This window comes from Sinohyriopsis cumingii, chromosome 17 (genome assembly GCF_028554795.1).
Source record: "Sinohyriopsis cumingii isolate HCF-2022 chromosome 17, ASM2855479v2, whole genome shotgun sequence".
Classification (NCBI taxonomy): Eukaryota; Metazoa; Mollusca; class Bivalvia; order Unionida; family Unionidae; genus Sinohyriopsis; species Sinohyriopsis cumingii.
Genome location: NC_142977.1, coordinates 41,956,143 through 41,981,560, shown reverse-complemented (window position 1 = coordinate 41,981,560; position 25,418 = coordinate 41,956,143). Strand labels below are relative to the sequence as shown.

At 34.1% G+C, this 25,418-nt stretch overlaps 1 protein-coding gene across 4 annotated transcripts in view; it reads right to left on the bottom strand.

Annotated features, from left to right (window-relative positions):
* Positions 1 to 1,227: 1,227 nt before the first annotated feature.
* The window catches only part of LOC149778498 (uncharacterized), a 41,318-nt gene continuing 17,127 nt past the window's right edge, over positions 1,228 to 25,418 (bottom strand). For 3 of the 4 annotated variants that reach the window (XM_089939363.1, XM_089939364.1, XM_089939365.1), the window contains 16 exons: positions 24,296 to 24,584; positions 18,906 to 19,058; positions 18,239 to 18,406; positions 17,410 to 17,620; positions 16,635 to 16,813; positions 15,996 to 16,160; positions 13,662 to 13,892; positions 12,629 to 12,799; positions 9,710 to 9,913; positions 8,635 to 8,898; positions 7,386 to 7,568; positions 5,586 to 5,741; positions 4,559 to 4,582; positions 3,153 to 3,240; positions 2,596 to 2,655; positions 1,228 to 1,899 (listed from right to left, as the gene is read on the bottom strand). In XM_089939363.1, coding sequence (XP_089795489.1) covers positions 1,830 to 1,899; positions 2,596 to 2,655; positions 3,153 to 3,240; positions 4,559 to 4,582; positions 5,586 to 5,741; positions 7,386 to 7,568; positions 8,635 to 8,898; positions 9,710 to 9,913; positions 12,629 to 12,799; positions 13,662 to 13,892; positions 15,996 to 16,160; positions 16,635 to 16,813; positions 17,410 to 17,620; positions 18,239 to 18,406; positions 18,906 to 19,058; positions 24,296 to 24,584 — 2,616 coding nt within the window. In that variant the 3' untranslated portion in view covers positions 1,228 to 1,829. Of the gene's footprint in view, positions 1,900 to 2,595; positions 2,656 to 3,152; positions 3,241 to 4,558; positions 4,583 to 5,585; positions 5,742 to 7,385; positions 7,569 to 8,634; positions 8,899 to 9,709; positions 9,914 to 12,628; positions 12,800 to 13,661; positions 13,893 to 15,995; positions 16,161 to 16,634; positions 16,814 to 17,409; positions 17,621 to 18,238; positions 18,407 to 18,905; positions 19,059 to 20,237; positions 20,299 to 24,295; positions 24,585 to 25,418 lie in introns of all 4 variants that reach the window. The other variant, XM_089939366.1, reaches the window with a different exon arrangement.

Sequence of the window (25,418 nt, the reverse complement as noted above, 5' to 3'; positions counted from 1 at the left end):
AACTTTTACATATTGTGATCGAAGACAAACGTGCATTAATCTTCAGCTTAATCTTTTGAGGTAGGCAAGTAACACTAAATTACAAACGATTCATTTCCCCGTCTTTAGACACTGATCTCAGTTCCTGGGACAATCATTAAAAACCATTGAGATCCTCCCCTCATAACCATATAAACACTTCTTGGTATGAAAAGCGAACGTTAGTTTGCTTTAGTTTGAAATCGGATCAAAACATATAAAAGGAATTGGTGCATTTGGATGACCGTATGTTTGATTTATACATATTGTATTACAATAAACGATTACAAGTATTACTACCAATACTACTGCTACAACTAGTATTATTTTATATAATAATAATAATAATAATAATAATAATAATAATAATAATATTATTATTATTATTATTATTATTATTAAAGACGGTAACAGAATGCGATGCTGATTGCCACGTGCATGTGCAAGTGTGATAGAGAGCCATTGAACAGTGTCATTCTTGTAACCCAAATTATGACGTCTAGTTTGCATATAACAAAGCTTTCCCCCACTCCATAATAACCTTATTAACTTATTAAACGTTCACAAGGGAAAGAGAGAAAGAGAAATAATTATATAATAACATATCATCTCTATCTTCTTTTCCTTTTTAGCTGTAACAATACTAACATAGAAACTGACGAATTAAACACCATCCGTACTTTTACATGTTAAATTTTGGAATACTTGACTATATATGTTGACTTTGTTTGAGTCACCTTTCTTGATTGTCAACGCGTTCTGTTTAAGGTCATATTTCTAATGAACTAAAGACAGATATGCCATGCTATGCAAAAGTGTTTATTCGATATATTTCATGCGGTTCAATTGTTCCAATCGTGCCGGCATGCTATCTATAGATCGTGGAACGTCATTGTTAAGCGCCAATTATATAGCTTGTTTGTAGGGGATAAATGGGTCTTTGGAGATATCATTATTCTTCGTTCAAAGGGCATATTTGGTTTTTGTATTCTGCTTAAAGTGTGCCTCTCTTACTCTTATGGCTGAAGCAAACTCACATGTTTTGCTGAGCAAGCTGGCTTTTCCATTAACTATAAACTATTCAAAGGCATAATAGCTACATGAATAAATCTGGTAATTGTGAGACTAGTATCAACTAATAGTAATCGTTGACACATATATAAAATTAAATATGATAAAAGAGATAGACAGAATTTATGCAACTCCGTGTTCTATTCGTTAGTTCTTTATTGTATGTAAATCCTCACAAGAATGTAAAGATCCCTAAAGTATAAAATCACATAGGCATCTATTAAAGGAATACTCAAATTTGAATTATTCAGCCTAACAAGGAACTTAAATAAAAATCAATATACTGGACACTTCTGAATCAGGCATAGTACTATAATGTCACAGATTTATTTGCTTTGACCAATATATATAAATAAATAGCACATTAGAAGAAAGAATGAAATCCAAGATTCTAATTTCTCATGTTTGTAGAACGACATAAATCTTGTTTTCAATTACCTTTGATATGGGGAGAGATAACATTGTAAGTACTAAAATATCTGTGAATACTGAAAACATTTGTGTGCATGGTTTCTTTATAGGAAAAGATACGTCTTTCGGATAAGACTTTTTGTTGTGATAAATACGTCTTGTCAGGCAAGAATTGTCATTATAATGCATAGTGATCAATACAATTTCAACATCCAGAGAGCTGATTGTTTTTAAAGTACAGGAAAATACTTGAATAATTTTGGAATTAAACAACAGTTTGAGAACTATTCTGAAGCCTCATCAACTTTGACTGTCCTCGTTCAAACTGTTCATGCGACAACGGGTAAGGATTTCGAACCTTTATCGTATAGGGCGGGATATTCCTTGAATTCTGGGCCACTGAAACAAAAACAACACGAATCTGATCTTTGTTAATGCGCCTAGTATATATATATATATATATATATATATATATATATATATATATATAATCTAATTTCCTTCAAGAAACATCATGAACGTTAGGATATTATAGCATTCTGAACTTGAACTCTAATTCAACCATGTGACTCTTTCAAAAGTAAAGTGTTTGTCATTTGCGATGTCTTTGACAGAAGTCCTTAATCTCACACTTACGATGAACTGGTCACCATAAATTGTGCACGACTGTGTGACAAGATAAAAGTTAACTTTGATCGTTGTAATGAATCTGAACGTCAAGAGAAAATCCCTAACATCTCTGTTTCTGGCAAATGCACATAATTTATTAAAAGGACACATTAGGAGACCTTACTGAGGTCGATATTATATTACTATACCAAATTCTCTCCCAATTGTTGCGTGTGAAAATATGGCTAAGGCTACGACACAGTGTATTAAGTATAATGAAAGGGTTATCTGGTATGTGTCGTTTTCTATCTTGCTATCGAGGTGAAAATACTTTTAATAAGCTCATTGTTCAGTTAGATGTTTAATTGTCTTGATTGACAGGTATGGTATCGCATCTCTGCAAGCCGATACTGGTGGTCTTAATACTTTGAAAATAACTCACTGAGTAAAAAAATGGTGTAATGGAGAAGTTTGTAAATTCTCTACCTGACTTTCTTAGGCCCAAGGTTTGGTCTGACCTTGTTCTTTAAACATGGTTTCCCCGCTCTGAAAAATACGATCTTATGATTAGTGACTCATGAAACAGTTTGGCCACTACAGACCATCAAGGTTTTCATTGGCGATGGACCTTTATTGCAAATCCCTTATTCCTTATCGTCATTTATATATGGCGTTCAGTTATTCCTTCATATGACCTTATCACTCTCTCTCTCTCTCTCTCTCTCTCTCTCACACACACACACACACACACACACACACACACACATATATATATATATATATATATATATATATATATATATATATATATATATACCATTAACGAATTGGTTTGATTTGAATATATTTAATACACTCATGGATAAATTATTGAAATGTATCTCTTCTAATACTATATAACAATGAAATGTACTGCAACGACGTTGGAGCTAAGATAAAAGCTATAAATTAATAAAAACAAGAACACAAAAAGCAAGCAAACACTTTCTCTTGTTTAAGGTTGTAAAGCCTCAGATGAATTTTGTGAAGAGATGATTACTCACATTTTAAAACCAAATACCACTGCCATTGCAATCATTATCACTATTGCAATGCACCCTAGTGTCAGTCCTAGTATGAGATAATTGAAACCTGAAAGTGCCAAAAGAGATATTTTGTCTGAAGAAGTAACATGAATAAGGATATTATTACTTAAACTGGTTTCATTCTATCTTCAGTTTCATAACTTCATTCACTTGCACGAACACACACATTTGTGTTCAGGGATAATTCGTTAACTTTGTGGCAGATCCAAGACACTAAATCATTAAGTTTTATAACAAGAATATCGCATAACTGGTTATTGTTTACCTCTTGTCATATGTTATGGAGTTTTATAACAAGAATATCGCATAACTGGTTATTGTTTACCTCTTGTCATATGTTATGGAGTTTTATAACAAGAATATCGCATAACTGGTCATCGTTTACCTCTTGTCATATGTTATGGAGTTGCAATAACATAGGGAAGTCCATTTTTTATATATATTTTTCATGGGAACAAAAGGTATAGTAATTATGTAATATCTTTTAAAAACTGTTAATAAAGGATATCAGCAGTAAACAGACATCCGCCATATTCTGTGTAATTCATGCTTTAACTGTGTCATATATCCCACTTGTTTCTGCTATAGTATAATCGTTCCTTGATTTGCTAATTTACGTTAGGAACTTTTCAATATTAATATCAATATAGTGTATTTAAAAATCAGATTAAAAAAGTGATTAAAAATGCAACATAAATGTGTTTCTAATGCATAATTCGAAGTACACTCGCACTTATCTTGGTAACGTTATGTCAGAAAAGAGAACGAAATTGTTATATATTGATTTGTCATTTTATTGTCCCATACTTAATCATGCTGAACATTAGTCAGTTACTGAGTCCAAAAACACCAAACCACCAAACGAAACATATCAATTTAATGATCATTTATATCTCTTCACTATCAAAGTCCTCCTTTGCATAGCATTTGGTATATCTCTTAAAATGGTTAATGTAATCTCGCATTAAAACATAAATGTGAAACCGGTATGGTCTGTAGGTTAAGTTTAATCAATCAGACATCAGCACTTTTAGTTACACGTTAGTTGGACCTGTTTTAAAGTATAGTAATAAAAAAACAGATTCATCTTTATCAATTATTTGTCCGAGATGTAATACAGATGCACCTTGTGGTTTAATATTTATAGTATATTTTTATTCTTTTATGCAACAATGGGATGAGATTTCTCGTCTATAGCAGGATAGGAGCTATGCGGCGTGCACATCAAATAAAATTCATTTTACTGATAGTTGAAAATAAACCTTTCTTTCTAGGCATTAGAGATATGCGGGTGCAAAGAATACATAATAAAAATATCTTATACTTTATTAACAACGTAAGCAGAGGCAAAATTACATACATACCTGAATCAGCCCTGGATAGCTCAACTGAAAGAGGTTTTTAATTTTGTGAATGAACATGTCAATTATTCTAATGTTGAAAATATTGCTAGTTATAACTCATTATGCATAGGAAAGTCATACTTGTGTCACAATGAAACAATATTTTGATATTTTTAATTAGAAAAAATACTATTAAACATACTCTCAATGAATATTAGCCAACAGGGAGCAAAGAACTTTAAAAACTCAAATTTTCAAATACAGCATCATTCAAAAGGACAGTATTATCTGAAGATTATACTGATGAAAGGCAAACGTTTGAGCCTTCGAAACAAACAGGACAAAAAAAAAAACATACCAAAACATCAACAATAACATAACAGTAAAATAATAATTAAAGAAATCTAATACAAACGACATTTCTTGTACAAGGAATGTGCGGAGAGTAGTATTTCGGATTAAAACGACTACGGTACAAAGTTACAAAAGATAATGTCATTTTTCTTTTCCAAACCGAGATAACGAAGATCTAACGGACAAGCTTTAAGATTCGAGAATAATGTAAAGCACTAGACTAGTTTTCCAGGAAATGTTTTAGAATGACTATGACATCTTAAAAATTAGTTTCACCAGTAAACACCTCAACGGTTAAAGTTTTAAGTTTCGATTTCTTTATTTGTTTACAGATTAAGTTAATCGATTATACCATTTTTACTTAATGTTGAGATCAATTCGTTATGTGCAATGAATATGTCCGTACCCTACATAACGACTGCATCTAAATGGATCATTTACCGTCGTGCGCACATCTATAATCTTATATGTATTGAAATTAACTTTCATGCGTTCTAACTGGTTTTGAAATCCTTTTACAACATGCAGTTAATATTATGCTTTCGTGTTATGTTCCTGGATGGAGGAAAGATTTTTGACTCGTTTGATATAGCATATGAATAATTGACGGACTGACAGCTTCGATGTATAAACCTAGTTATTTCCGCCAATTCTTAAATAAACCAACCTATTTAGTTTTGTGACTGTAACATACCACTACAGAATGTACTGTTTACAGAGCCAAGTCCCTTAGTAGTCCGGCCATCTGGACATTGCTTGCAGGATGTCTGTTTGGTATCGTCTTGATATGTACCATGGGAGCACAACATACAAATTCCGTCCTTCTCAAACGTACCGATACCACATGGTACTAAGTGAAAAGGTAGTTGAAAGAAGTAATATATTAGTTTCTTCGATTTGCTTTTGATTCAAACGAAGTCGTGTACAGTTTTTGCAGACTATACTTACACGTTTAAATACATGTTTGGCAATGTAATATTTACACAATCGTCTAACAGACTATTTCACTGAAAACCGCTTCACTGTGTATTATTTATTAGGGTTTTTTTTATCGATTGCTCGTATATTTTGCTCCAATATACATCACTTGTAGTAAAACGTTACTACTTTAATAAAACAATATTAAAACTTGAAAGCAAATGCACCACAATGTCCAAATGTAATAACAATATTGATCTTATAACAACGAAGGTTGACGTTTGACATCAGCCTTTTCTAATGATTTCACTGCAACCAAGATTACATTATCTCGAACTGCAACCAAGATTACATTATCTCGAACTGCAACCAAGATTACATTATCTCGAACTGCAACCAAGATTACATTATCTCGAACTTTCTTCGGTCCTTACATTACTTATCACTTATAATGAATAAAAAGGAGACGACAAAAAACATCTTTAATATGTTTCGTGGAAATGCCTTCTTTAAGCAAACTATGTGGAACAGTCTATTAATATAGATGTTTGGTAAAAGACACTTGTTCTTTTAGAAGGTAAATTTTCTTAAATTCTATCATGCCTGCTATCAATTAATTTTAACGAGATTTGCACACACACACACACACACACACACACATATATATATATATATATATATATATATATATATATATATATATATATATATATATATATATATAATGCGTTCACCAGCAGTCATGGAATGAATCAGAATTTTGACTATGGGCTAATGGCCATGCAAATCAATGTCTCACTCAAAATAAATTCTTTACCAACACATACTATCAGTGGGGGAAATCTACTCCCATGTTAATAATTTGTAGTCGATTGTTGTACTTTAGGTGTCTGTATCTTTTCTCACCTCAAACGAGTGTGCGTTAGATTGACAATATAAGCATCACTTATATGGTAGAACATAACCAGAAATGACTGCGTGCCCAAAATTAAAATTTCTCCTTTATTTACTGTTGTAGATATCTATTTTGTGTCTGGGACATAATTTTATTCGTTGTACAAGCCCAACCTTTTAGTGGATTATGCTTGTATCTTAACTATCGGTCAAAGGTTTGATGATATATAAATTTCTGTTCATAATTAGTATTAACATCTCCATTGCATAAAAATCATGAGGTAAACAATGTCGTTATTTCATTATTTGTAAATGCCATGCTTGATAATGCATACATTTTTCTGAATATAGAGTTTTCTAAATGCAGCCGTACGGCCGTAATCTACTCAACCTTGCTGAATAGAGCTGCAGTAAATCCATCTGTCTGAACCGTACGGAAGTGATCTGTTCTAATTAATGAATCGTTCTGTAGTAATCTTAAGCTTAATGAACCGTAAGGTAGTAATCTCCTCAAACATGCTTCATGGTATTGTAGTGCTAACTTACTGAACCGTACGACTATAACCTAATATTACGTATTGACTGGTAGTACCATGATCTCCTCTGAATTACCTTTACGCTTGTACTGACTACCGAAGAAGAAAGGTATTAGCTCTAGCGGTAAATTCTTCAGAGTACTCACAACAGTAATACTCCACGGCAGTTTCTCCAACGTTGCAATCTGAACTCCCAGTGAGTCTGGTTGAATTGACATCAACTAAGTAGGTTTTATTGTATACGACCGAGTCCAACATTTTTGTCCACATCAAAGTTTGAATGTATTTCGCCGTCCCGAGAAGACCTTCTACACAAAACTGAACTCCAACTGAATGAAAATTATAATGGATAATTTAAAATGATCAACTCCTCTACTTATGTTCGATTCACACTCTAGTTTAAATTTTATTTACTTCTTCTCTTTCTGTACACAGCAACTTGGACATTATTAAATGAACTATACAACAAAGACAATAATCACAAATATGATTGGCGTATTGTTGTCTACATAAAGTATCTAGCTGGAGTGAATTAATAAAAATTAGAAACTTTTAAAACATTATAGTTATGGTAAAACATGGGTCATACAGAGATGAAATGTCCTTTAATTAGTCTTTCCTTTATATCAAGATATTTACTAGAAGCACAATATGGCGCCCCGCTCTCAATTTTGTATATTATGTATACTTGTACCCTATGGTGTGTAACATCAATTTAAAAACTACTTTTGCTACAATAGTTTCCTGGTGATGTAAACAAATGCTACATGCAAACATTCAAAGGATGAAATGGCACACCTACGCAAAACGCATTGGGCGAGAAGACAGCAGCTTAACTGACATACATTAACGAACAGTTTATGGAGAGATGGACATATATACATAAAGGTGTGCGTTATTTGACGATAGACCGGATTAGCGATAAATAATTATAGGCAAGCTTTTATCATATGTCGTATTCTAAACTTCAAGTCAAGGCAAAATAACTAAATGGTGACCAAAGATTAAGTAAACTGCGAGCCCGTATCTTCAGTTCTCGCAGAGACATTGCTTGCATATAATGCGCTACTCGTTTACCAGAACATATTTCTCTTTAATTCTTAGTAATAGCTTAACGTTAACTGCTAAAAGGAAACAGGTCAAATGAAGAAAGAGGGCGAAAATCTTAAACAGTCGAAGATAAAACAAACTTGTATGCAACTGCTTTAGCCACGGAAGAGGACAGCTGTCGAAAGTATCAACGGGCGAGGCCTTTTCGCAATGGAGTTTTACTGCATTTTTATTTTCGTGCTGTAAATATTGGTGAGAAGTATCCATAAGATTGTATTTGTATATGTCTCTCTTTACATCACTGGTGAATATTCTTCTTCCTCACCTCACAAATAAGTTACTCACCCATTTTTGGATCGCAAGATAAAACTACAGTAACTTGCAAGGTTTCTATCCCTCTTCTCTCTCTTTGTTTAGCATCACAGTTATTGATATCCAAAGATTCCAGCGTGCATTTACCATCCTCGACACATTTAATGCTGTTTACATATCTTGTAGCTATTTCCGTCACAGCACGTTTGGCCTGGAACTCTATGTCGTGGTCGTAACATGATAGGTTTACATAGGAGTAACTTTGCTTTATTTGGTTCTTTTGAGCAACAGATTTCACTGAAAAGTTTCAGACGAGTTCATCTTATTTTAACAATAAAAACAAAAGTGCATACTAAACGTTAACATGTGAGAGTTTGTTCAATAATTGTTATTATAGAAAGTTAATTTAATTGGAGAAAGTATTTCGATTTCGCCTAATTGCTAAATCTTGAATAACTGATATTGTTTAAATATGGAAATTATATACGAGTGCACCAAATCGCTGTAAATACTTTATGTTAACCCTGTTACTATTGTTTCGTACAATAAGTGTTTCGTTAAGATTTCACACATTAACAAAAATTCCTATTACACAATGCGAACGTTTACTCCCCTACCCACCCAACCCCATCGTATAGTTTCGTCCCGAATCATTCAGTGTAATGACTTTAAAGTCTTGTTATAGTTGTTGTATCAATTAAGCTAGTCAATGTCCTTTGCGTAGATCTGGCTGTTTATTTATGTTCTATTAAACTCATTTGGGACAAGGACTGATGGTCCTTATCCGAAATAAAATGTTTCAGATTCCTTAATGAAAATTGTATACATGTCTGATTGGACCATCTGTTCTTATTTGCCATTACTAGTACTGTATTATAATGGCTGTTTCTTTATTATATATTCTTAATATGAGCGTTTTGCTTGTGCGTCTAATTTTGTATAGAAATGAAATTGGACGTCTAAATTAATTGCATATTTGCAATTCAGGGTTGCCTTTTAATGTTTCGCAAATTATGAAATTACCAGTTTATATTGTTATCTGTGGGTTGATACCATCAACGTGCTAAATATGTATGCATGAAGGAAAAGGATATCTACGTTTACATACAAACACAGTTGGGTAGTGTTTTGTAAGGATTGTCATCATTCTCAAAGTTCCATTCATGGTCCGTATCAGGGCCGCAAATGTATTCTTCTAGTGGTGCGATGTCGAAGTCATAATCCTCGTGACACTGTGGGTTTATCCTTACGGTTTCACCATCCCATGCCGTGTTCAGATCACCATTAGTGAGTGGCGAAAGCACAGTACATGCTGATAGTATTATATATATATATATATATATATATATATATATATATATATATATATATATATATATATATATATATATATATATATAACGATACGCTTATTAGATTCTCTATCGAGCAGGGGATTGTACACTAGGAATTTGCAAACATAATTTGAAAAGAAGAAAGCTAGCAAAGAGCCGCGCAAAACTAGATTTGATCACGCCAAATCTCTGTCAAATCGCACTAAGTCTTTTTGAAAAACAACATTACAAAACAGACACAAATACGACGAAGAATAAAAACAAAAGAAAACGTTGAATGTACAACCTTACATAATTATGGATCAAATAGAGGTATTTTTTCATAATTGTGGAATTTACTTTGAAATACAATCTGATAAAAATCAGATCGCCACTGTCCTACTAGTAGATCTGACAGCGACCGCTTAGGGGCATGGTTTGGTGACCCTTGAATTAGCCAATGGGAATGCAGCTTTTAGAAATCTGAAAGTGAATCAAAGAGGTCGGCGCACACATTAATGCTCTTGAGCCATACTGCTCAGTTTCCCAAACTTGAAGATATAAAACTTAATCTGCTTGGCTGATAAACTTAGCGTTTATGGAAATAACATAGGTCACCAGAACATGACCACTAGTTATTAGCTGCCAGACCTTAACGTAGGGCAAGGGGGATCATTTTTAAATCAGATTACTTTGAACCCCGACAACAAAACGTAAACATAGCTGGTTTTGACCTAATCATTTACAAGCAAGATCGCCATCTATTTCTAAAAAGAAAGTGATTTAGCTGTAAATTATATCCTGGATAATTTATTGTCTCATTGTTACCAAGAGCGACAACAGTAATACTAATACCAAAAAGAACTACAAAAAGTGAACAAAGAACAAATTAAACGAACCAACATTTTATTGGAAATCTGGGCTCAAACATATGTTAATTTAATTCATTCGTTTATATTTGTGTGTGTATGTATGTGTGTTTTTATAAAATTAGGTCTATTGGTTTCTGCGTTCTTTGGCGACGTATCCAGTGAGATTACTTTTCATTCCTTATTTCTGAACTCTACTTGCTGTTGTGGGTAGTTGCAGTAACTCTCTGTGTACGTATGTGTGTGTATGTTTGTGTGTGAGTGTGTTTGAGACTTTGATTTTTAGCGTAGTTTTAGCAATGTTTCTGTCATATCGCTACGATGTCTGCAGTGTGGCAGTTTATAGTGATGCTTAGCACTGGGGCATCATGCCGCAGACATGTGGCATGATGTCCCACCCAGTCACATTATCTTGATAACAGGGCGACCAGTTTTAACACTAACCTTTTAATGCTGAGCGCCTAGCGAGGCAGCTGTTAGTACAACTTTTATAAGTCTTTGGTAATACTCGGCCGGGGTTCGTTCCCGCAACCTCCCACATCCGAGGCCGGACGCTCTAACCACTAGGCCACCGGAGCGGTCAGTTTGAAGTTACTTTAACATCATTTAAAGTATATCCAATGGAAGGAAAGCTATTTTCCTACTAGACTTCTTTTCGACGTCTTTGCCATACAATCCCATCTGTCAAGATTTATCCTTTTGTGTAATGTTTCGTTTACTCCGAGATACTGAAAGCCGCAAATCTTACACATGAGATAAATTACGCTATCTGTTTTACATGTCTTGTTTTGACCATGAATGTTTAAGTTTTGGCTTTTTATTGTACTATAAAGTGTGTCTGTGTCTTTCGAATGCTGGTATATTTTGAACTTTTGTCACCACAGGGCCCAGATGTGCCGGTATCGTCTTGCTTTGAGACTGGTGTAAACTTTGCTATGGCTAGGTGACTCTGAGGAGTGGGTACATTTGATGAACGGCGGCTATGACAAGGACCTGATAGCGGCGGCAACAAAGAAGGCCAAAAGAAAGAAAACAAAAATAAATGCTTATTTACCTCCTAAGATGTAAGCAACAAAAAAAATGCTGATTGCATATCCTTTATGCTGAGATACACCCAAACACCCCAAAAGTAGGTAAATCATGCAGAAACTCTGGCCCATTGTTGAATCGCTCAACACACTACGATTAATCCTCCCAGACACCACCAGTAGTAGATACTTATCAATCAATGGAAGATAGTTTCTCAGAATTCATTTCGTATCGGCAAAATAAATTTTTCTTTCCGTGATTTCCTTTGACAGCATTACTTAGGAATAAATTTTCATATACAAAAAAATATTCCAGCATATTTTGACGAAATGTTATCCACGTAAAAGTTTAAGAAATATTGCTTTACTCAATATAACCAAATTCTGTGGAGGGGCAATTAGACCATATTAATTAATTTTTACTTTCCCCAGTATATGACACAGCCTGTCCATGTGGGAATGTTACAAGGGATGTTCCTTATACACATGAATGCAAACAATGACATTTTAGATAATATGACTGTGTATCTGGTTTAATTAACATCTGAAATGTTTATACAAATGTTATTATATACAGACAACATTTTGAGGGATTCACTTCGGCAGATTTTGGGGAAAACTATACTACGTGCATTGCTCTATCTGGTGAACTAAAACCTATTAGAAAGCGCCCTCTGTTTACATGGCTAAGTTCCCACCGATTATCCGTCAACCTTTTCCCACTATTTTTCAATGCTTAGGTATGAGAGGAAAATGATGATTTATGATCCTCGTGTTGGATTTCCCTATCCTGCATCACTGCATACATTAATCTTACCCTTGCAAAGAGGCTTAACACAAGTAAAACTTTCAGCGTTCCCTCCTTGGCATTCCTCTCCTCCATTGTCAGGTGATGGGTTTGTACAATATCTATATCTGACCTGCGTACCGTTATTGCACGTCACGGAACAATCTGACCAAGATGCCCACTCCGACCACTTACCATCCACTAGATAAAATTAATAATATGCATATTATCAAAATAGACAGCTAAGAATCAGATAAAGTATGAATCGAATTGTATATTTTCATGTTAGTGTGTTTTTCAACTTTAGAATGAATTATTATCTTTTACACTTTACATATGCAAATGGTACAGTGGGTCTCGTTACATTAAAAAATACAAACTGCTTATAAGAATGTAAGACCTGCTTAATTGTTTGGCTTCAAATGTCGGATAACACACCATATGTTTTGCAGAGTATCAGTGACACATAAATGCTAATATTATTTAAGGCCCTCGGCATTATCCATGAAATGCTATCATACTATGATATTTTCTCTGTCTGAATCGTGTGATGTATGTTCTAGGTGATAGCATATCAATGCTTCCTGATGTAAAACAGACAACTTGTTCCCTATTCTCTCATGTAAGACACAATATCATAAGCACCGAGAGAAAATTTCTAATAATTCAGTCGTTAAGGAAACATGCAAAATCCTTAATTCAAATATCTCTGCAATAATTGAAGGTCGCACTTAAAATAGAACAAGGTATATGTAAATGATGAATAAGCGTAAATACATTCAATTTCAATAAACGTTAAGTTTAAGATATGGTAACTATGATTTTACCTCTAGCATGATAATCTATTATACCTGGAGCGATAACACAATACCATGACAAATCAAAACAAAACACATCCAGCAGTCTAAAAATGACTAAGGATATGACCAAATGACAGGAACTACCCACTTAGACAGATTCATAGATAGTCTAGACAAACTGAAAAATCCTTGCCAAAATTTTGACTTTAAAAACAGAATTGGATTAGGGCTCATTCGAATACTTAAGACAAATATTAACAGACCTGTGGCTGTCTCACAAAAATCTCCAGTATAGTGGTCGAGGCAAGCACATGTGTAGTTATTATTGCCATCAATGCAAACTGAGTTATGTTGACATACATTGTCTGTGCAATCATCAATGTTGAATTCACAATCAATTCCGATGTAACCGAGGTCACAGGAGCACGTGTAACCGCCCAAAGTGTCAGTGCAGACGCCATGTTTACATGGACTACCCAGGCAGGAGTCGTTATCTATGTGCAATATCGAAAGTATTAGTACTATCGGCGATAGGTCAAAATGACATTTGTAAACAAAATATAATGATATAGAAACTATAAACATAGCATTCTGGGAAAGGCAAGACACACACACACACACACACACACACACACACACACATATATATATATATATATATATATATATATATATATATATATATATATATATATATATATATATATATATATATATATATATATAATTTATTTCCCTCAAACAATAAATGAAAAATTAAAAAAATAAGGAACCTACGGTATTGCAAATCAAATCCCAAATAATCCTAGAATTACAGACACAAGTCCTAATGATAATGTCTCAATAAACGTTAGTGGAAATCCAAATTAAATCCAACTTTGGAAGTGTTGATTTGCCTGTGGTGGCCCGTGTACTCGTGATGTGCCAACAGTCTTTGGTTGGATCGCAATAATACAATTGAAGAATATATACTTTTTTGAAATTTCACTATAAATAAATGCCTCTGTTTCAAAGAATGTTATGTTTGAGGAGCACTTTTGTATTTCCAGTGAATAAATAATTTGAATAAATAGAATTCCTGCCAAAATGATCTACTAGACACAACAATACAATTGATCCTGCGCAGATCTTAAAGAACGAATGAATAATTTCTAGCAAAACAAGTCTACTTGACCTCAGGTCACAATTATCATGTTCTAAAGGAACTGTTACCTAACGGAAATGAACCTTCTAGAAAGATCTTAATGTTTACAAAATGCAGTCTTTGTTATAATTAGAATATAAAATGTGGTAAAAACAATGTTCTTGACTTAGGCCAAGATAATAATCCTGATAGTTAATCCATACTCATTGGAAACTATTTGATATGTCTTAGTTGTGTACAGAATAAAAATTAAATAAATGATTCAGGTCAAGAAGAAAATAAGCTTGAATTTGGGCAAGGTCAAGTGCAACAGACAATTTTCCATAACTTATAATGGAATGAAAATATAAAAAGGTAACGAACAATGCAAGCTAATTATAAATAACAATATGTATGTATGTATGTATGTATGTCTGTATGTGTATGTATGTATGTATGTATGTATGTATGTATTTATGTATGTATGTGTGTATGTATGTATGTATATATGTATGTATGTATGTATGTGTATGTGTATGTATTTATGTATGTATGTATGTATGTATGTATCTATGTATGTATGTATGTATGTGTGTGTGTGTGTATGTATGTATGTATGTATGTATGTATGTATGTATGTATTTGCAGGTAGCAGACAGAGGAGAGGCTGCTATAGAAAATGAAGTAAATTTACACATGGGAAAAGGATGTAGTCATTCAGGCTATATAATGTTTACTTCCTGCCAAATCTTCCCATACTGAAAATTGAACTACGATAATTGCATCGACTGCAAGCACCAACCCCAACACGCTTTTCATTAAGCGTACATTGACAAGAAGGGATTAACACAGTCGCAAATATAGGCATTTAAGCGTAGTTGAGACACTCATATGGCCACTCACTAATTCGCTCTCATCTATGTACACAGTACTCAAGATTTCTTGAGAGAATCAGTGTATTTAAAAAAGAGTTAATGACTATTTCGCCAGGCGAGTGTGTCTGTTACGCACAAATTACATATCCACATCCTTGGTTGTATGTGCTTTATCGAGGGTGAATGGGATTTGGGGTGCGTAGGCAAGGCGAAAGGTACCATAAGACACGGACCAAGTTTCATATTATATATATACACTGTGGTTATTATTAATGAGTCACTTTTGTATAATATATGTAGCAGATATGAGGCCCTTTTGTTAAGGTACTTCTCCCTCATATACGTGTAGCTTTATATTAACAATTTTAATGAAAAATGCCTCTTGTTAAACTCAACTCATACAGTGAATGATATATGGAAAGATTCTCGTACATGCAATTTAAACCAATTTCAGGCCATGTTGACAGTTTTCGTTATATATATATATATATATATATATATATATATATATATATATATATATATATATATATATATATATATATATATATCTCACCTATATTTTTGGGATTATCAAATATCATAAATTAAATACCTACCGTCACATTCGCTTGGTATTTGCAAGATTGTTCCTATCAAGTTTGCCTTTGCAAACTCATACCAAGGAAGTAGATCTGCTTGATGCGTATTAATACATTTCATGCCTGCTACAGCATAGTTGTCAGTGCTCCAAACATTTACCTGCGATATGCCTCCTGAAAAATCTAGAGTTAAATGAGATAAACAGAAAGATAAATCTGAAAACATTTGAATTGTTGTCGTTTGCTTGGAATAATTTCAGACAAGTTTTGTTTTCAGAAGAATGAATCCACAGTTTTTGCTTTTCATATCAAAACTGTCTTTATATCCTATTAATGTTATTGTATAAACATCTTTCGTCAAAATAGACCAAAATATAAATTGCTCATATAAGCTAAATATATATAATGTTTTCTGTTGGGTATCATCCTAAGATACGAAAATGTGAAGGTAAGCAGAGAAAAAAAGAGAAACGTTCATGCCAATATATTCTTCATGAATATGTGCATACTTCTGAGTGAATATATATATATATATATATATATATATATATATATATATATATATATATATATATATATATATATATATGCGTGTGTGTGTATGATTGTGCGTGTGTGCGTGTGTAGATTAGGTAGTGGCAGGAGAAATTATATTACTTCCACCAAGATGTAGTTGTATAGATGCTGGAAGCCAATTATCTGGCAGACGGTGTGTGAAGGTCGAACATGCAGTAATATCCAAACACAATGATAAAGAGTATGTTGTCACGTTCAAATGAAAATGGTGCCACTTTCCATCCAGCAAAGAGGAGCTTGTGTTGCTTTCATGTGAGTATCTGAATGCGAACAAAATATCTATTGTAGACATTACAGATATTTACCAATACAAGAACTATTGTACCAGCAGCCTGTATAATTGATTCCAACGGCCCCTGGTGCCATTATATTGGTAGTCCGTATATTGCTTTCCAAGAAACTAATGAGAATAAAAACATAAAGATCGGCAGTCTGGTTATTAGTTACTCCGAGTACCCGTGAAAATTAGAACATCGGTATTGCTGACAATATCAATAGTATTTACCTAGATAATCCATAATATTGGACCGTGAGAACACAAAGAGTTTGGATGTCACAACCCATGAGAACATGAAGATTTTGAATGCCACAACCCGTGAGAACATGAAGATTTTGGATGCCACAACCCATGAGAGTGAGAGCACATATCTCTCGCTAGGCCTGGATAGACGTTGCTATTAAAGTTATTACAATACGACAATCCATTTCGGAATTATAACACACATAAAAGTATCGGGGTTTTTTTTCTTGATTTTGATTTAGAAAAATTTACAGTTTGCAACGAACGCTTCTATTGAATATTTTCTGCCTGACATGCATTTTAAAATTTAAAGGAAAGTGAACTCAAACGTCATACCCTTTTATGTTAACTCCTAGGAAATCTGCCACCTGTACTTTCAAAAGTATTTCTTCATCTTTCATTGATACTATTTCCATAAGAGATGCATTCCCACAATTCTGACAGCGAACCCAAGTACCAATGTATACACTTGATACAGGATCACTCAGGTTATAGATCAGAGATGCAGTAGAATTTGTATCAGATACAGGAAATTCCAGGTCAAACTCTGAAATACACAGGACCTGTGCCAGGATTAGGTCACACATTAGACAGACAAAAACATTAAACTATATTTTCAAATTGACACGTTCCTTGGAGAAGATGAATCCAGCGATAATGTTACTCACTTTCTTGATGTGTTGGACTTAAATAGGTGCCCAAAATATTTTACAATGGATCTAGAATTAGTTTCTAAATGTCCTAATTGTTTTTCTTATTAATTATTATTACTGAAACAACTTCACTTCATAACTGCTTTTAGTATGCTAGATATTACGTCAAACTATCTGTAAATCTCCAAGGTAGATACAAATATGTACGCACATTAAAAAAACACACACGAACGTTTTATGTCGCAAAATTATTTAGGATGATAAATAGTCAAATGACCGAAGGAACTTTGAAAACACAAAGTGCTACTGAATCACTCTTTCTGCTTGATTATTTTGTGTTCATCTAGTTTTTCAGGTCACAAAAGTGAAGGATTTACAATTTGCTGTAATTTGGTATCTAGCTGATCTTGCAAAAAACGTTTTCAATAAGACCTCAAATAGTATGTACTAAGTTAGTTCGTCAAAAGAGAAATCATCTTTCTTTGAAAACTCTGAAGCTTTTCGTTACATACCTTTACAGCTATCGATATTGGTACACCCTTCAGAGAGAGTTGTTTGTGATGCTGGACATCTCTTACAGATGGTTAAACCGTAGTCTTCGGAGAACGTTCCCAGTGGACATGGGGAGCATATATCTTGCACCGTCCCTGTTTTAGACCATGTCCCGGGAAGACATGCATCTGGCAGAATTAATTGAAATTGAAATGTAAATGCTTTTATAAATGTGTGGTAGCTTGAATGTTAATCCCCCCCCCCCAAAAAAAAAAAATAAAAAAAAAAATCATCCAATGTAGTTTCTGCAACTGCTGGAATTGCTATTGCTTGTATAATGGATTGTACAGTATATTATGGGTGATGATTTATGAAGCAGCATATTTAGTGGGTCTCCTTAAGGTCAAAATAAAATGAAAATGTACACGTAACATTAAGTACTGACATTGGTCCATATTAGCTCTTGTAAGTTAAATTATTTTCTTTTTTAACGAATAATTCACTATGATGTAACAGTGACTGAGTACAGGATCAATCGTACAAAAGCAGTCAATTCAAGGGTAAATACTATTACTTCGGTACTATTTGCAATACTTATAAATTACTCTTTATTTTGCAATTATATATATTTTAATAATAACTGATGTAAATAAATAGTGCAAAATCTTATTTTAATTTTTGACATACCGACGCAAATTGTGCTCCCTGAGTACAACGTGGTTTGCTTCGGCATACACTGAATACAATAAATCTGCCCAGGTTTACTCTGATATGTTCCTTTTGGACATTTTGTACACTTGTTTGTCTCATTATCATGATAGGATCCTGCGTTACACTCAACTGCAACAAAATGTATGTGAGCCGGTGAACGAGAAAACCAGATATGTGGCATAAAACATAGTCTAATATTTTCGTATCTAAGGTACTTAAAACTTTCATGTTTCAAATCGATAACATTGTATAGCTGTCTGAATAATTATTGTAACAAGAGATATAGCACTTTAGTAAACTTATTGCACTCATTGTACCCACTTCCACGAAAGCTTGTGCTCTTGTGATGCTCACACACACACACACACACACACACACACACACACACACACACACACATATATATATATATATATATATATATATATATATATATATATATATATGTATAAGTATATATAATTGGGAGAATTTTTAGATAGTTAAGTATGAAAACCGAATAATGCCAGACAAGAATAAGGGTTTCCATTTTATTAATCAAGTTGTAGATGCTGAGGACCATACACAAGACACAAGCAAGCAGATTTCATCAACAATTTTAAATATATATTAGCACTGCCGCTTGATATCGCTAAGTGTGTTAAGCTTCCGTGAGTCCTATTAGTACATCTAGGATGCTTGCTTTAAATAGTTAAATTATTAAATCCCTCTACCAATATGAATTTTTCATTACATTTGTACACACTAGAAAGGTCTGCTATCACTCAGTTTGGTAGCGACTACAGTGTACGATAGGTAGATATCAAAATATGGCCAGCAAGTATGATTGGCGTTTATTAAGCATGTGATTTTTCGTTATAAAAAGCTGTTTATATTTAACTGAGTTTAGTCATGAAAAATGCAACAACAAAAAAACCAATATTTGAAATGTTCATGATAGTTGTGTAATTTTGGCTGCAAATGGTACCTTATGGCAGTATTATTGAGATGTTGGCCTGCAAATTATTTAACGCACGTCACACCTAACATAATCATTAATGTAATTAAGAAAATTCATTTGTACCTTAAAAAATTTATAGATCTCAAAGCTGCACAGGTGGGGTAAGTTACCAATTATTTCTTTTCAAGACCCCTGATTATGAAAGGTAGAGAATCATTAATCTTGCTTGTGCATCATACTGAACATTGTATGAACAACATTGCAAATCTATGAAAGCATACAAACATAGGTGATATCGAACCCGAAGACCTGCTTATTGTGGTGATACAAAATATGGTCACACATCATCTGTTTTCAAGTTGACTTACAAACAAATGGCGCACTAATCTCAACCACAGGGTGATCTCGTTTTCTCAGCAAATGTGTTACCTAGAATGCAAGTATGCTAGTATAGTATGCAAGCAAAGAGTTTACTAAAGTAATGAAATTTCAGCACGTTCCAAGGTTCTAACATTTCTCTACATGAGCTTATAGCTCATCCACATAGTTTTATATACAACTTGAAATCTAGTGTTGTGCCTGGAAGGTTTTCAGAAGTTAAACGCTATACGTATTACCTGCAAGTACTCGAGTTATGTTATATCTCTGCTGGATCGCATGCACATACAAATGTACAAAATAAGAAACAGGTCGGTCCCAGCTTGTGTAATTCTGTGATTCTGTGACTATCTTCAGACACCAAAATGACACATGACAATTGAGCGCATTTTGAACAACATATTACCTTCAATTACGTATTATTCATACAAGAACGGCAATCACACTCAGTGTTAAGTTAATTTGTTCGCAGAACAATACGGAAACACATTAAACCGTCAGGCTTACGTTTTCGTGCTGAAATTGTTCCCTCGTTTACCGAAAAACCCTTCGTCCTTTTCGAATAGCAGATTATATCACAAACAAATATCATACAAGTAAAAAACTTATATAATGACTATATCATCTAACAAATATTGCTTTTCACGTACATTTTACCAGTATTTCCTGTTCAGTCGAAATCAGATGATACAGAATCAACTCTTCCCTAAACTTTGAGAAATACTGAATGGCACTGATATGTTTATGATAAGCAAGGTTTTATTTGTACTGTTTTTGGCTTAATTGCACCAGGATATCGGGTTTCAAATTTCGGGAATGGTCAAATATTTATATGTACCCAAGGAACACTGACAAACTTAAAATACCGTGAAATGTGGCTCTTAGAAATGGCGACGATGACGTCATTTGCTTATTTTTATGTGAACAACGGTTGATTTTTTATGATGCTTATTCGTTTGTGAACAAAGATTGCTATATCTATCGCAAAATGAGATGGTGAACTTATATCAAGTTAGGCGCCATCTTTAAACATATAGAACATAATCCATTTAATCTATATATAATGACCTTACCGGGATGCTTCCAACAATCTGGAACTAGTCTTGTCGTGGCGAACGCTTATTGAGTCATTCGATTTCACGCAAAGCAAGTTTTAAACCTTATCAGGCACTTCTTAGAAATACGATAGCTAACAGTAACACATCTTCAAGTGCTTCAAGTCGCTAGTAGTCATACACCAAAGAACTAGAGAATGTACTACACTCAGATTTTTTCCTTCGTGCAGAATGAAAGTTGCTTTGGTTTGTTTTAAAATTCGAGATGTTACAGAAACAAACGATTTTTCGCATTCGGAAGGGTCAATGTGCACATTGTCAAGGCGTGAAATATATTTTAATGTCATTTCCAGGAATGACATTTAATTTATTGTCGTCTGACATTCTGTATTTGGATTGAAAAATAGACACAAAAAGCAGAGTTTTAAGGGTAAGATCCCAGGTAAAGGGCATATTGTAAAGAAAATGTTTGTTTATCTGCAATCTGATAGAGGTGTCTCGTTCGCATCAGGAAAAGAGATTTCAACTGGAGATGTCCTAAACACGTTTAAAGAGGCGACCACTAGTGTCTGATGGTGAATTGGATCAAGCGTCTTTAAGTATGACTTTCTGGCTGGCCCATAAACGTCACAAACATAGTCCAGTTTGGATCTAATAGACTTTTCACATAGGTTAACAACAACGTTTTGATCAGCACCCAAGTGAGTGTGCGCGAGTACATTTAGTAAATCAAGAGAGTTCAAACATTTTGTTTTCACTTTATTAATGTGTGGAATGAAGGTGAGGTTTCTGTCAAAGACAATACCTTAAAGCTGTGTTTCCTCAACAGCCAGTAGAGATGTTTCGTCCAACGTGAGTTTAGTACCATCACGTTGTCTTCCTTGTGGGTTCAAAACCATCGTCAGTTGCCCAATTTGAATTTTGTTTAGATTTTGTTGCAATCGTCTTTCAATTGGATGCATATGTTTTGATCGATAACATTTTAGAAAGTGATCAACATATAGGGAGAAAACCACACAAGGAGCCATAATGTTTGGTAATGTTATTAATTTTGATGTTGAAAAGTGTAACATACAGAATACTTCACTGAGGCTCAGCCATCTCTTGTTCGTACATATCAGAAAGGGCTGATCCTACCCGTACTTTGAATTCTATTTCGGAAGCCATTTTGGAAAGGAGATATTAAATTGTTAGACTCCAAACATCAAGCAACCCTTGTTGATGGCCTGCAAATTTCTGCCACGTTTGATACAAATTCGGTGGATGACAGTGACATCTTACCTCGTCATGCTTCCATGGAATCGTTCCCGTGGACGAATTTACCGACGAGTGAGCAAAAGAGATTACTGGTATATCATAGAATGTCTTAATTGTTTGGATATTTTCAGGATGTCATCTTCGTTCACACTTCACAAGCAAGCTGCCTGATATTCATTCCCTTTGGCATGCCGACTAGAAAATGTATTTTCTTTTCGACTACAAATGGACGTAGTGCAGTAAACGGTTTTAATACATCATTTTACTGGATGAACATGTTGCATGGAAACGAATCCACACTACATGGTTCATCGTGTTTAATCAGACAAAGATTGCGATCTTTTCAGATTTTTAAAATTATTTTCCATTATGTTTTATTGTATATTCATCACCCATGCTACCTCTCCATGAAGTTCAATAAGAGGACACTTCTAGGAAGCCTTCTGAGAAGAGACAAAAAGAACGAAACTATGGGCAACGGTCGTATCAAGAGAGATACAGGAAAAAAGGGTGAAACTGAGAAAAATAGAGTTACGAAGACCTACTATGACTCGGCGTGACAAGTCGATTTTCTGGCCCATAACTTATCCAGACTTCCCGTCAGTAGAGACCGACGTAGTGACTTATATCGGAAAGCCACTCATAGGTCTCACCTTTACTACCAGGATCCCTTTCTCGCTCGACACGGGTTGCATTCCACTGAGAACACGGTGCCTCCACTGGGGCGCCTCTTGCGAGATGCAGCGAGGACGCATCTAGCCTTTTTTACAACCCCACACTCTCGGGTGGGCTTAGAGCACTAGAAACATTGTGTATATGTATTGAGAAATTTAAGCCAATTGCTACATCACTTTGTTTTCTTCACATTATATCTTAGTAAGGTATCGTTTTCAGCAAAAGTATGAAACAGATTGGTTCTTAGTCAGTACTTGTCGTGCAAGATTGGTAGAGCAGATTCCAGGGTTTTACAGAGAAAACCGATCTAAAAATTAAATGCAGATAAGAAAATCTATTTGTATTTATTTGATGTCATTGTGGCTTTTGAAAGTATAACAATACGGTCACCACAATTAATTCAATGTAAGCTTTTATCTGAGTACACTAACATCGTTAGTTATCTTTTCGTTACATACACCAGACAATAATAATTTAGCAGGAAAAGTTTTCCTTTTCTTTTCACGGTTCGTAGCTTTCCATGAAATCCGCAGCTTGATTTATAAATTTTTTCAATGACAATGCGGTGTTCTTTCCTCGTGATATCGTCAACAATTTGTTTTTGCTTATGGGACGGCAGACATATAGTGCCGCCAAATACGCATGCCTCGAAAAGAAGCATGAAATATAGAACCAAATAGTTCATGGGGAGACTCAGAAATATATCAAATGGCAGGTAAAGTACAATACTTCAGGTGACATTCAAATAATAAAAAGATGATGGAAGAAACTGATAAAAAGCGGGAGTCAAGCATATCCTTGGTACCATGTACATATATTTATAGCTAGAAACATAAACGTTAGGAATACACGTCTCGATTTCTTTTAATAAAGATTCATCAAAATACGATGACATTGTGGAACGTAACTTTCTATTGTGTTAGAATTTTAAAAGTACTTTCTATAATAAACCAGCGACATTCTAACAAGTGTTTTAATATTTTAATAGGTAGTGCTACTTCGGAAAATACATTAAAAATATCAGATAGTGAGGAACATATATAGAACAAAAAGAGACTTACTACACTGTAAACTTTCTGTCGTAGGTTCAGATCCTGGTTCACAAATAGGGACAATATCGCCACCAGACACATAAGCAGGGGATATTATCGTGTTGTTGATTGTAAGGGATATATTTCCAGTCTCTACTAATTGTTCAAATGTGTGCAGTAAGTCTTTTCTCTTCGATTCCAAAGCAAGAAGCATATTTATCAGTTTTGGCGAATTTCCGGTTTCTTGGAATTGAATGTCGAATTGCACAACCATTAGATCTACAGAACGCTTTCGATCACCTTTCTTGCCGCAATCGACCTATATTACAGAACGTAATAAAATACCGCCATGTATAAAAACTAAAGTAAAATATGCTCTTCAGTTTCAAACAATAGTGGAATAATCCGTGCCTATAATTTCAATTATAATTATATGTTGTTAAGTTCTGGTTCACATGTTTGACCAACAGTAATCATTTCGCCGTATTTTCATTGATTACTTACATGTCCTTGTCATTCATATGCAGTTCGCCCAATATTATTCGAGAAAATTGCTTAAGCCTTGTCCGTTTTTAAATATTAATTGGTTTGAATTTATGCTGGCAATAACAATCCGTGACATTTCTTTTTCTACACGCCGAGTCTAAGCGGATTCATGTATGCTCAAACTTAGTCAAGAAATTATTTGCAGATTTGGTAATAGCTTCAAAGAAATGTACCATATCATGGGTTTTATATGGAGAATGTAACCGTCAAATATGTAAGTGAAGTGTTTTATATTTGACGTGAAATTACTCTCCTAGTAAAACATGGAAGATACAACTAACTTGACACCCTTCATAAGAATGTCAGTTTAACACTTACACTTAATGTATGACTGGAATACATCATAATATTGACAATCACTAATGCAAGCGGAAACAATGAGTACTGATTAGTTTTGGAGCATATAAAAATCTGCATGACAAGTTTTTTCAATATCAGTTTATAAATAAAATCTGCGAAGCGGCCCCGTGCAATAATTGTGCAACACGGTGTCTTATCGTACTAAACATGTAATACGGCCAAATAATGTAATATGTACGTGCAAAATATCTGAAATAAACATAATGTCAACTAAGAGAGCGTGAATGAACTGTACATATTAACAAAC